Genomic DNA, 15,576 nt, shown 5'->3' on the forward strand with positions numbered 1-15,576 from the left:
AAGGGAATGACATATATAGGGAAGGAACCAAAGGGAATGACATATATAGGGAAGGAACCAAAGGGAGAGACATATATAGGGATGGAACCAAAGGGAGAGACATATATAGGGAAGGAACCAAAGGGAGAGACATATATAGGGAAGGAACCAAAGTGAGTGACATATATAGGGAAGGAACCAAAGGGAATGACATATATAGGGAAGGAACCAAAGGGAGAGACATATATAGGGATGGAACCAAAGGGAGAGACATATATAGGGAAGGAACCAAAGGGAGAGACATATATAGTGAAGGAACCAAAGGGAGAGACATATATAGGGAAGGAACCAAAGGGAGTGACATATATAGGGAAGGAACCAAAGGGAGTAACATATATAGGGAAGGAACCAAAGGGAGTGACATATATAGTGAAGGAACCAAAGGGAGAGACATATATAGGGAAGGAACCAAAGGGAGTGACATATATAGTGAAGGAACCAAAGGGAGAGACATATATAGTGAAGGAACCAAAGGGAGAGACATATATAGGGAAGGAACCAAAGGGAGAGACATATATAGGGAAGGAACCAAAGGGAGAGACATATATAGGGAAGGAACCAAAGGGAGAGACATATATAGGGAAGGAACCAAAGGGAGAGACATATATAGGGAAGGAACCAAAGGGAGAGACATATATAGGGAAGGAACCAAAGGGAGAGACATATATAGTGAAGGAACCAAAGGGAGAGACATATATAGGGAAGGAACCAAAGGGAGAGACATATATAGGGAAGGAACCAAAGGGAGAGACATATATAGGGAAGGAACCAAAGGGAGAGACATATATAGGGAAGGAACCAAAGTGAGTGACATATATAGGGAAGGAACCAAAGGGAATGACATATATAGGGAAGGAACCAAAGGGAGAGACATATATAGGGATGGAACCAAAGGGAGAGACATATATAGGGAAGGAACCAAAGGGAGAGACATATATAGTGAAGGAACCAAAGGGAGAGACATATATAGGGAAGGAACCAAAGGGAGTGACATATATAGGGAAGGAACCAAAGGGAGTGACATATATAGGGAAGGAACCAAAGGGAGTGACATATATAGTGAAGGAACCAAAGGGAGAGACATATATAGGGAAGGAACCAAAGTGAGTGACATATATAGTGAAGGAACCAAAGGGAGAGACATATATAGGGAAGGAACCAATGGGAGAGACATATATAGGGAAGGAACCACAGGGAGGGATATATATAGGGAAGGAACCAAAGGGAGTAACATATATAGGGAAGGAACCAAAGGGAAGACATATGTAGGGAAGGAACCAAAGGGAGTGACATATATAGGGAAGGAACCAAAGAGAGAGACATATATAGGGAAGGAACCAAAGGGAGTGACATATATAGGGAAGGAACCAAAGGGAGTGACATATATAGGGAAGGAACCAAAGGGAGTGACATATATAGGGAAGGAACCAAAGGGAGAGACATATATAGGGAAGGAACCAAAGGGAAAGACATATATAGGGAAGGAACCAAAGGGAATGACATATATAGGGAAGGAACCAAAGGGAGTGTATAGGGATGGAACCAAAGGGAGGGACATATATAGGGAAGGAACCAAAGGGAGGGACATATATAGGGAAGGAACCAAAGGGAGAGACATATATATAGGGAAGGAACCAAAGGGAATGACATATATAGGGAAGGAACCAAAGGGAGTGTATAGGGATGGAACCAAAGGGAGTGACATATATAGGGAAGGAACCAAAGGGAGTGACATATATAGGGAAGGAACCAAAGGGAGTGACATATATAGGGAAGGAACCAAAGGGAGAAACATATATAGGGAAGGAACCAAAGGGAATGACATATATAGGGAAGGAACCAAAGGGAGTGTATAGGGATGGAACCAAAGGGAGTGACATATATAGGGAAGGAACCAAAGGGAGTGACATATATAGGGAAGGAACCAAAGGGAGTGACATATATAGGGAAGGAACCAAAGGGAGTGACATATATAGGGAAGGAACCAAAGGGAGGGACATATATAGGGAAGGAACCAAAGGGAGAGACATATATATAGGGAAGGAACCAAAGGGAATGACATATATAGGGAAGGAATCAAAGGGAGTGACATATATAGGGAAGGAAACAAAAGGAGTGACATATATAGGGAAGGAACCAAAGGGAGGGACATATATAGAGAAGGAACCAAAGGGAGTGACATATATAGGGAAGGAACCAAAGGGAGGGACATATATAGGGAAGGAACCAAAGGGAGTGACATATATAGGGAAGGAACCAAAGGGAGTGACATATATAGGGAAGGAACCAAAGGGAGGGACATATATAGGGAAGGAGCCAAAGGGAGTGTATAGGGAGGGAACCAAAGGGAGGGACATATATAGGGATGGAACCAAAGGGAGAGACATATATAGGGAAGGAACCAAAGGGAGGGACATATATAGGGAAGGAACCAAAGGGAGGGACATATATAGGGAAGGAACCAAAGGGAGGGACATATATAGGGAAGGAACCAAAGGGAGGGACATATATAGGGAAGGAACCAAAGAGAGTGACATATATAGGGAAGGAACCAAAGGGAATAACATACAGTGGAGCAAAAAAGTATTTAGTCAGCCACCAATAGTGCAAGTTCTCCCACTTAAAAAGATGAGAGAGGCCTGTAATTTTCATCATAGGTACACTTCAACTATGACAGACAAAATGAGAAAAAAAATCCATTGTTGGATTTTTAATTAATTTATTTGCAAATTATGGTGGAAAATAAGTATTTGGTCAATAAAAAAAGTTTATCTCAATACTTTGTTATATACCCTTTGTTGGCAATGACAGATGTCAAACGTTTTCTGTAAGTCTTCACGAGGTTTTCACACACTGTTGCAGGTATTTTGGCCCATTCCTCCATGCAGATCTCCTCTAGAGCAGTGATGTTTTGGGGCTGTTGCTTTGGAGGGAGTTGAAAGTCTGTGTTGCCCAGCAACAGCCCCAAAACATCAATTACAGGCCTCTCTCATCTTTTTAAGTGGGAGAACTTGCACAATTGGTGGCTGACTAACTTACTTTTTTGCCCCACTATATGTGGCCCCAGCGGAAATCAAACCAACAACCCTTGGCATTGCATGCGTCATGCTCTACCGACTGAGCCTCAGGTGGTCCCAGGCGGTTTCTCTATGCTAGAGGACCTCCTTCCCTCTCCTCCCTCCTCTTCCCTCCTCCTCCTCCTCCCTCCTCTTCCATCCTCCTCCTCCTCCTCCTCCCCCTTCTCCCTCCCTCCTTCCCCCTCCCGTCCCGTCCCTTCTCCTCCCTCCCTCCCCTCCCTCCTCCTCCTCCCTCCTCTGTGCAAAGTGTTAACTCACCTGGCTTGAGCCCTGCGTCAGCTTTAGGAGGAGAGTCTGTGTCCATCACCGTTACGTCCTTCCTCAGCACTGTGTTGCTGAAACAAACAGACACACAAACCCCCCTCAGTATCCACACAAACCCTCTCAGTATCCACACAAACCCCCATCAGTATCCACACAAACCCTCTCAGTATCCACACAAACCCCCATCAGTATCCACACAAACCCTCATCAGTATCCACACAAACCCCCATCAGTATCCACACAAACCCTCTCAGTATCCACACAAACCCCCCTCAGTATCCACACAAACCCTTATCAGTATCCACACAAACCCTCATCAGTATCCACACAAACCCCCATCAGTATCCACACAAACCCTCTCAGTATCCACACAAACCCTCTCAGTATCCACACAAACCCTCATCAGTATCCACACAAACCCTCATCAGTATCCACACAAACCCCCATCAGTATCCACACAAACCCTCTCAGTATCCACACAAACCCTCTCAGTATCCACACAAACCCTCATCAGTATCCACACAAACCCTCTCAGTATCCACACAAACCCTCATCAGTATCCACACAAACCCCCACCAGTATCCACACAAACCCCCATCAGTATCCACACAAACCCCTCTCAGTATCCACACAAACCCTCTCAGTATCCACACAAACCCCCATCAGTATCCACACAAACCCCTCTCAGTATCCACACAAACCCTCTCAGTATCCACACAAACCCTCATCAGTATCCACACAAACCCTCATCAGTATCCACACAAACCCCCATCAGTATCCACACAAACCCTCATCAGTATCCACACAAACCCTCATCAGTATCCACACAAACCCCCATCAGTATCCACACAAACCCCCATCAGTATCCACACAAACCGTCATCAGTATCCACACAAACCCTCATCAGTATCCACACAAACCCCTCAGTATCCACACAAACCCCTCTCAGTATCCACACAAACCCCCATCAGTATCCACACAAACCCCCATCACTATCCACACAAACCCCTCTCAGTATCCACACAAACCCTCTCAGTATCCACACAAACCCCCATCAGTATCCACACAAACCCCTCTCAGTATCCACACAAACCCTCTCAGTATCCACACAAACCCTCATCAGTATCCACACAAACCCTCATCAGTATCCACACAAACCCCCATCAGTATCCACACAAACCCTCATCAGTATCCACACAACCCTCATCAGTATCCACACAAACCCCCATCAGTATCCACACAAACCCTCATCAGTATCCACACAAACCTTTATCAGTATCCACACAAACCCTCATCAGTATCCACACAAACCCCCCTCAGTATACACACAAACCCTCTCAGTATCCACACAAACCCCTCTCAGTATCCACACAAACCCTCTCAGTATCCACACAAACCCCCATCAGTATCCACACAAACCCCTCTCAGTATCCACACAAACCCTCTCAGTATCCACACAAACCCTCATCAGTATCCACACAAACCCTCATCAGTATCCACACAAACCCCCATCAGTATCCACACAAACCCCTCTCAGTATCAACACAAACCCTCTCAGTATCCACACAAACCCTCATCAGTATCCACACAAACCCCCATCAGTATCCACACAAACCCCCATCAGTATCCACACAAACCCCAATCAGTATCCACACAAACCCCTCTCAGTATCCACACAAACCCCTCTCAGTATCCACACAAACCCCCATCAGTATCCACACAAACCCCTCTCAGTATCCACACAAACCCCATCAGTATCCACACAAACCCTCATCAGTATCCACACAAACCCTCATCAGTATCCACACAAACCCCCATCAGTATCCACACAAACCCCTCTCAGTATCCACACAAACCCCCATCAGTATCCACACAAACCCTCATCAGTATCCACACAAACCCTCTCAGTATCCACACAAAACCCTCTCAGTATCCACACAAACCCCCATCAGTATCCACACAAACACTCTCAGTATCCACACAAACCCCCATCAGTATCCACACAAACCCCCATCAGTATCCACACAAAACCCTCTCAGTATCCACACAAACCCCCATCAGTATCCACACAAACCCCCATCAGTATCCACACAAACCCTCATCAGTATCCACACAAACCCCTCTCAGTATCCACACAAACCCCCATCAGTATCCACACAAACCCCCATCAGTATCCACACAAACCCCCATCAGTATCCACACAAACCCCCCTCAGTATCCACACAAACCCTCTCAGTATCCACACAAACCCTCTCAGTATCCACACAAACCCTCATCAGTATCCACACAAACCCCCCTCAGTATCCACACAAACCCTCTCAGTATCCACACAAACCCCTCTCAGTATCCACACAAACCCCTCTCAGTATCCACACAAACCCCCATCAGTATCCACACAAACCCCTCTCAGTATCCACACAAACCCTCTCAGTATCCACACAAACCCTCATCAGTATCCACACAAACCCTCATCAGTATCCACACAAACCCCCATCAGTATCCACACAAACCCTCATCAGTATCCACACAAACCCTCATCAGTATCCACACAAACCCCCATCAGTATCCACACAAACCCCCATCAGTATCCACACAAACCCTCATCAGTATCCACACAAACCCTCATCAGTATCCACACAAACCCCTCTCAGTATCCACACAAACCCCTCTCAGTATCCACACAAACCCCCATCAGTATCCACACAAACCCCCATCACTATCCACACAAACCCCTCTCAGTATCCACCCAACCCCCTCAGTATCCACACAAACCCTCATCAGTATCCACACAAACCCCCCTCAGTATCCACACAAACCCCTCTCAGTATCCACACAAACCCTCACAGTATCCACACAAACCCTCATCAGTATCCATACAAACCCCCCTCAGTATCCACACAAACCCTCATCAGTATCCACACAAACCTTTATCAGTATCCACACAAATCCTCATCAGTATCCACACAAACCCCCCTCAGTATCCACACAAACCCCTCTCAGTATCCACACAAACCCTCTCAGTATCCACACAAACCCCCATCAGTATCCACACAAACCCCTCTCAGTATCCACACAAACCCTCTCAGTATCCACACAAACCCTCATCAGTATCCACACAAACCCTCATCAGTATCCACACAAACCCCCATCAGTATCCACACAAACCCTCATCAGTATCCACACAACCCTCATCAGTATCCACACAAACCCCCATCAGTATCCACACAAACCCTCTCAGTATCCACACAAACCCTCATCAGTATCCACACAAACCCCCCTCAGTATCCACACAAACCCTCATCAGTATCCACACAAACCTTTATCAGTATCCACACAAACCCTCATCAGTATCCACACAAACCCCCCTCAGTATCCACACAAACCCTCTCAGTATCCACACAAACCCCTCTCAGTATCCACACAAACCCCTCTCAGTATCCACACAAACCCCCATCAGTATCCACACAAACCCTCTCAGTATCCACACAAACCCTCTCAGTATCCACACAAACCCTCATCAGTATCCACACAAACCCTCATCAGTATCCACACAAACCCCCATCAGTATCCACACAAACCCCCATCAGTATCCACACAAACCCTCATCAGTATCCACACAAACCCTCATCAGTATCCACACAAACCCCTCTCAGTATCCACACAAACCCCTCTCAGTATCCACACAAACCCCCATCAGTATCCACACAAACCCCCATCACTATCCACACAAACCCCTCTCAGTATCCACCCAACCCCCTCAGTATCCACACAAACCCTCATCAGTATCCACACAAACCCCCCTCAGTATCCACACAAACCCCTCTCAGTATCCACACAAACCCTCTCAGTATCCACACAAACCCTCATCAGTATCCATACAAACCCCCCTCAGTATCCACACAAACCCTCATCAGTATCCACACAAACCTTTATCAGTATCCACACAAACCCTCATCAGTATCCACACAAACCCTCTCAGTATCCACACAAACCCCTCTCAGTATCCACACAAACCCTCTCAGTATCCACACAAACCCCCATCAGTATCCACACAAACCCCTCTCAGTATCCACACAAACCCTCTCAGTATCCACACAAACCCTCATCAGTATCCACACAAACCCTCATCAGTATCCACACAAACCCCCATCAGTATCCACACAAACCCTCATCAGTATCCACACAAACCCCCATCAGTATCCACACAAACCCTCATCAGTATCCACACAAACCTTTATCAGTATCCACACAAACCCTCATCAGTATCCACACAAACCCCCCTCAGTATACACACAAACCCTCTCAGTATCCACACAAACCCCTCTCAGTATCCACACAAACCCTCTCAGTATCCACACAAACCCCCATCAGTATCCACACAAACCCCTCTCAGTATCCACACAAACCCTCTCAGTATCCACACAAACCCTCATCAGTATCCACACAAACCCTCATCAGTATCCACACAAACCCCCATCAGTATCCACACAAACCCCTCTCAGTATCAACACAAACCCTCTCAGTATCCACACAAACCCCCATCAGTATCCACACAAACCCCCATCAGTATCCACACAAACCCCATCAGTATCCACACAAACCCCAATCAGTATCCACACAAACCCCTCTCAGTATCCACACAAACCCCCATCAGTATCCACACAAACCCCTCTCAGTATCCACACAAACCCCGCTCAGTATCCACACAAACCCTCATCAGTATCCACACAAACCCCCATCAGTATCCACACAAACCCCAATCAGTATCCACACGAACCCCTCTCAGTATCCACACAAACCCCCATCAGTATCCACACAAACCCCATCAGTATCCACACAAACCCCTCTCAGTATCCACACAAACCCCTCTCAGTATCCACACAAACCCACATCAGTATCCACACAAACCCCTCTCAGTATCCCACACAAACCCTCTCAGTATCCACACAAACCCTCTCAGTATCCACACAAACCCCAATCAGTATCCACACAAATCCTCATCAGTATCCACACAAACCCCTCTCAGTATCCACACAAACCCCTCTCAGTATCCACACAAACCCCCATCAGTATCCACACAAACCCCTCTCAGTATCCACACAAACCCCATCAGTATCCACACAAACCCTCATCAGTATCCACACAAACCCTCATCAGTATCCACACAAACCCCCATCAGTATCCACACAAACCCCTCTCAGTATCCACACAAACCCCCATCAGTATCCACACAAACCCTCATCAGTATCCACACAAACCCTCTCAGTATCCACACAAAACCCTCTCAGTATCCACACAAACCCCCATCAGTATCCACACAAACCCTCTCAGTATCCACACAAACCCCCATCAGTATCCACACAAACCCCCATCAGTATCCACACAAAACCCTCTCAGTATCCACACAAACCCCCATCAGTATCCACACAAACCCCCATCAGTATCCACACAAACCCTCATCAGTATCCACACAAACCCCTCTCAGTATCCACACAAACCCCCATCAGTATCCACACAAACCCCCATCAGTATCCACACAAACCCCCCTCAGTATCCACACAAACCCTCTCAGTATCCACACAAACCCTCTCAGTATCCACACAAACCCTCATCAGTATCCACACAAACCCCCCTCAGTATCCACACAAACCCTCATCAGTATCCACACAAACCTTTATCAGTATCCACACAAACCCTCATCAGTATCCACACAAACCCCCCTCAGTATCCACACAAACCCTCTCAGTATCCACACAAACCCCTCTCAGTATCCACACAAACCCCTCTCAGTATCCACACAAACCCCCATCTGTATCCACACAAACCCCTCTCAGTATCCACACAAACCCTCTCAGTATCCACACAAACCCTCTCAGTATCCACACAAACCCTCATCAGTATCCACACAAACCCCCATCAGTATCCACACAAACCCTCATCAGTATCCACACAAACCCCCATCAGTATCCACACAAACCCCCATCAGTATCCACACAAACCCTCTCAGTATCCACACAAACCCTCATCAGTATCCACACAAACCCCCATCAGTATCCACACAAACCCCCATCAGTATCCACACAAACCCTCATCAGTATCCACACAAACCCTCATCAGTATCCACACAAACCCCCATCAGTATCCACACAAACCCCCATCAGTATCCACACAAACCGTCATCAGTATCCACACAAACCCTCATCAGTATCCACACAAACCCTCTCAGTATCCACACAAACCCCTCTCAGTATCCACACAAACCCCCATCAGTATCCACACAAACCCCCATCACTATCCACACAAACCCCTCTCAGTATCCACCCAACCCCCTCAGTATCCACACAAACCCTCATCAGTATCCACACAAACCCCTCAGTATCCACACAAACCCTCTCAGTATCCACACAAACCCTCTCAGTATCCACACAAACCCTCATCAGTATCCATACAAACCCCCCTCAGTATCCACACAAACCCTCATCAGTATCCACACAAACCTTTATCAGTATCCACACAAACCCTCATCAGTATCCACACAAACCCCCCTCAGTATCCACACAAACCCTCTCAGTATCCACACAAACCCCTCTCAGTATCCACACAAACCCTCTCAGTATCCACACAAACCCCCATCAGTATCCACACAAACCCCTCTCAGTATCCACACAAACCCTCTAAGTATCCACACAAACCCTCATCAGTATCCACACAAACCCTCATCAGTATCCACACAAACCCCCATCAGTATCCACACAAACCCTCATCAGTATCCACACAACCCTCATCAGTATCCACACAAACCCCCATCAGTATCCACACAAACCCTCATCAGTATCCACACAAACCTTTATCAGTATCCACACAAACCCTCATCAGTATCCACACAAACCCCCCTCAGTATACACACAAACCCTCTCAGTATCCACACAAACCCCTCTCAGTATCCACACAAACCCTCTCAGTATCCACACAAACCCCCATCAGTATCCACACAAACCCTCTCAGTATCCACACAAACCCTCATCAGTATCCACACAAACCCTCATCAGTATCCACACAAACCCCCATCAGTATCCACACAAACCCCTCTCAGTATCAACACAAACCCTCTCAGTATCCACACAAACCCTCATCAGTATCCACACAAACCCCCATCAGTATCCACACAAACCCCCATCAGTATCCACACAAACCCCAATCAGTATCCACACAAACCCCTCTCAGTATCCACACAAACCCCCATCAGTATCCACACAAACCCCTCTCAGTATCCACACAAACCCCGCTCAGTATCCACACAAACCCTCATCAGTATCCACACAAACCCCCATCAGTATCCACACAAACCCCAATCAGTATCCACACAAACCCCTCTCAGTATCCACACAAACCCCCATCAGTATCCACACAAACCCCATCAGTATCCACACAAACCCCTCTCAGTATCCACACAAACCCACATCAGTATCCACACAAACCCCTCTCAGTATCCCACACAAACCCTCTCAGTATCCACACAAACCCTCTCAGTATCCACACAAACCCCAATCAGTATCCACACAAATCCTCATCAGTATCCACACAAACCCCTCTCAGTATCCACACAAACCCCTCTCAGTATCCACACAAACCCCCATCAGTATCCACACAAACCCTCATCAGTATCCACACAAACCCCCATCAGTATCCACACAAACCCCCATCAGTATCCACACAAACCCTCTCAGTATCCACACAAACCCTCATCAGTATCCACACAAACCCTCATCAGTATCCACACAAACCCCCATCAGTATCCACACAAACCCTCATCAGTATCCACACAAACCCTCATCAGTATCCACACAAACCCCCATCAGTATCCACACAAACCCCCATCAGTATCCACACAAACCGTCATCAGTATCCACACAAACCCTCATCAGTATCCACACAAACCCCTCTCAGTATCCACACAAACCCCTCTCAGTATCCACACAAACCCCCATCAGTATCCACACAAACCCCCATCACTATCCACACAAACCCCTCTCAGTATCCACCCAACCCCTCAGTATCCACACAAACCCTCATCAGTATCCACACAAACCCCCCTCAGTATCCACACAAACCCCTCTCAGTATCCACACAAACCCTCTCAGTATCCACACAAACCCTCATCAGTATCCATACAAACCCCCCTCAGTATCCACACAAACCCTCATCAGTATCCACACAAACCTTTATCAGTATCCACACAAACCCTCATCAGTATCCACACAAACCCCCCTCAGTATCCACACAAACCCTCTCAGTATCCACACAAACCCCTCTCAGTATCCACACAAACCCTCTCAGTATCCACACAAACCCCCATCAGTATCCACACAAACCCCTCTCAGTATCCACACAAACCCTCTAAGTATCCACACAAACCCTCATCAGTATCCACACAAACCCTCATCAGTATCCACACAAACCCCCATCAGTATCCACACAAACCCTCATCAGTATCCACACAACCCTCATCAGTATCCACACAAACCCCATCAGTATCCACACAAACCCTCATCAGTATCCACACAAACCTTTATCAGTATCCACACAAACCCTCATCAGTATCCACACAAACCCCCTCAGTATACACACAAACCCTCTCAGTATCCACACAAACCCCTCTCAGTATCCACACAAACCCTCTCAGTATCCACACAAACCCCCATCAGTATCCACACAAACCCCTCTCAGTATCCACACAAACCCTCATCAGTATCCACACAAACCCTCATCAGTATCCACACAAACCCCCATCAGTATCCACACAAACCCCTCTCAGTATCAACACAAACCCTCTCAGTATCCACACAAACCCCCATCAGTATCCACACAAACCCCCATCAGTATCCACACAAACCCCCATCAGTATCCACACAAACCCCAATCAGTATCCACACAAACCCCTCTCAGTATCCACACAAACCCCCATCAGTATCCACACAAACCCCTCTCAGTATCCACACAAACCCCGCTCAGTATCCACACAAACCCTCATCAGTATCCACACAAACCCCCATCAGTATCCACACAAACCCCAATCAGTATCCACACAAACCCCTCTCAGTATCCACACAAACCCCCATCAGTATCCACACAAACCCCATCAGTATCCACACAAACCCCTCTCAGTATCCACACAAACCCACATCAGTATCCACACAAACCCCTCTCAGTATCCCACACAAACCCTCTCAGTATCCACACAAACCCTCTCAGTATCCACACAAACCCCAATCAGTATCCACACAAATCCTCATCAGTATCCACACAAACCCCTCTCAGTATCCACACAAACCCTCTCAGTATCCACACAAACCCCCATCAGTATCCACACAAACCCCTCTCAGTATCCACACAAACCCCATCAGTATCCACACAAACCCTCATCAGTATCCACACAAACCCTCATCAGTATCCACACAAACCCCCATCAGTATCCACACAAACCCCTCTCAGTATCCACACAAACCCCCATCAGTATCCACACAAACCCTCATCAGTATCCACACAAACCCTCTCAGTATCCACACAAAACCCTCTCAGTATCCACACAAACCCCCATCAGTATCCACACAAACCCTCTCAGTATCCACACAAATCCCCATCAGTATCCACACAAACCCCCATCAGTATCCACACAAAACCCTCTCAGTATCCACACAAACCCCCATCAGTATCCACACAAACCCTCATCAGTATCCACACAAACCCCTCTCAGTATCCACACAAACCCCCATCAGTATCCACACAAACCCCCATCAGTATCCACACAAACCCCCATCAGTATCCACACAAACCCCCATCAGTATCCACACAAACCCCCATCAGTATCCACACAAACCCCCATCAGTATCCACACAAACCCCCATCAGTATCCACACACTAAAAGTGCGAAATAACTGTTCGCCCAGTGACTCCTCTCTCTCTCTCTAACCTGATGCTGCAGCACCAGTGACTCTCTCTCTCTCTCTCTCTAACCTGATGCTGCAGCACCAGTGACTCCTCTCTCTCTCTCTAACCTGATGCTGCAGCACCAGTGACTCCTCTCTCTCTCTCTCTAACCTGATGCTGCAGCACCAGTGACTCCTCTCTCTCTCTCTAACCTGATGCTGCAGCACCAGTGACTCCTCTCTCTCTCTCTCTCTAACCTGATGCTGCAGCACCAGTGACTCCTCCTCTCTCTCTCTCTAACCTGATGCTGCAGCACCAGTGACTCCTCTCTCTCTCTCTCTAACCTGATGCTGCAGCACCAGTGACTCCTCTCTCTCTCTCTCTAACCTGATGCTGCAGCACCAGTGACTCCTCTCTCTCTCTCTCTAACCTGATGCTGCAGCACCAGTGACTCCTCTCTCTCTAACCTGATGCTGCAGCACCTGTGACTCCTCTCTCTCTCTCTCTAACCTGATGCTGCAGCACCAGTGACTCCTCTCTCTCTCTCTCTCTAACCTGATGCTGCAGCACCAGTGACTCCCTCTCTCTCTCTCTAACCTGATGCTGCAGCACCAGTGACTCCTCTCTCTCTCTCTAACCTGATTCTGCAGCACCAGTGACTCCTCTCTCTCTCTCTAACCTGATGCTGCAGCACCAGTGACTCCTCTCTCTCTCTCTCTCTAACCTGATGCTGCAGCACCAGTGGCTCCCCTCTCTCTCTCTCTAACCTGATGCTGCAGAACCAGTGACTCCTCTCTCTCTCTCTCTAACCTGATGCTGCAGCACCAGTGACTCCTCTCTCTCTCTCTCTAACCTGATGCTGCAGCACCAGTGACTCCTCTCTCTCTCTCTCTAACCTGATGCTGCAGCACCAGTGACTCCTCTCTCTCTCTCTCTAACCTGATGCTGCAGCACCAGTGACTCCTCTCTCTCTCTCTCTCTAACCTGATGCTGCAGCACCAGTGACTCCTCTCTCTCTCTCTCTCTAACCTGATGCTGCAGCACCAGTGACTCCTCTCTCTCTCTCTCTAACCTGATGCTGCAGCACCAGTGACTCCTCTCTCTCTCTCTCTAACCTGATGCTGCAGCACCAGTGACTCCTCTCTCTCTCTCTCTCTCTCTCTCTAACCTGATGCTGCAGCACCAGTGACTCCTCTCTCTCAATTCAATTCAAGGGGCTTTATTTGCATGGGAAACATATGTTAACATTGCCAAAGCAAGTGAGGTAGATAATATACAGAAGTGAAATAAACAATAACAATTAACAGTAAACATTACACATACAGAAGTTTCAAAACAATATATATATAATGTCACGATCATCTCCTTTGTTTTGTTGACGGTGAGTGAGAGGTAGTTTTCCTGACACCAGTGCCCTCACCTTCTCCCTGTAGGCTGTACAGGAGGGGCCTGAGCACACACCCTTGTGGGGCCCCAGTGTTGAGGATCAGCGAAGTGGAGATGTTGTGTCCTACCTTCACCTCAGAAAATCCAGGACCCAATTGCACAGGGCGGGGTTGAGACCCAGGGCCTCCGGCTTGATGATGAGGGTGTTGGATGCTGAGCTATAGTCAATGAGCATCATTCTTACATAGGTATTCCTCTTGTCCAGATGGGATAGGGCAGTGTACAGTGTGATGCCGATGGCATCGTCTGTGGACCTGTTGGGGCGGAATGCAAACTGTCTAGGGTGGCAGGTAAGGTGGAGGTGATATGATCCTTGTCTAGTCTCTCAAAGCACTTCATGATGACAAAGTGAGTGCTAGTCATTTAGTTCAGTTATCTTTGCCTTCTTGGGTACAGGAACAATGGTGGACATCTTCAAGCATGTGGGGACTGCAGACCGGGACAGGGTGAGATTGAATATGTCCGTAAACACTCCATCCAGCTGGTCTGCGCATGCTCTGAGGACGCGGCTGGGGATAACATCTGGGCCAGCAGCCTTGCGAGGGTTAACACGTTTAAATGTCTTACTCACGTCAGCCACGGAGAAGGAAGGGGGGGAGCACAGTCCTTGTTAGCGGGCCGCGACATGGCTGGTTTTCCCTCTGTAGTCCCTGGTTGCCTGTAGACCCTGCCACATACGTCTCGTGTCTGAGCCGTTGAACTGCGACTCTCCTCTGTCTCTATACTGACATTTTGCTTGTTTGATTGCCTTGCAGAGAGAATGACTACACTGTGTGTATTCGGCCATATTCCCAGACATTTTTCATGCTTTCAATTTTGCGTG

At 47.6% G+C, this 15,576-nt stretch overlaps 1 protein-coding gene across 6 annotated transcripts in view; it reads right to left on the reverse strand.

Moving 5' to 3' along the window:
• Positions 1–15,576, reverse strand: part of LOC118369450 (AT-rich interactive domain-containing protein 4B-like) — a 262,365-nt gene that overhangs the window by 121,259 nt on the left and 125,530 nt on the right. For all 6 annotated transcript variants that reach the window (XM_052496727.1, XM_052496726.1, XM_052496725.1 and 3 more), the window contains exon 10: positions 3,375–3,451. In XM_052496727.1, the coding sequence (XP_052352687.1) occupies positions 3,375–3,451 (77 nt within the window). The remainder of the gene's footprint in view (positions 1–3,374; positions 3,452–15,576) is intronic.

This window comes from Oncorhynchus keta, chromosome 3, assembly GCF_023373465.1.
Source record: "Oncorhynchus keta strain PuntledgeMale-10-30-2019 chromosome 3, Oket_V2, whole genome shotgun sequence".
Taxonomy (NCBI): domain Eukaryota; kingdom Metazoa; phylum Chordata; class Actinopteri; order Salmoniformes; family Salmonidae; genus Oncorhynchus; species Oncorhynchus keta.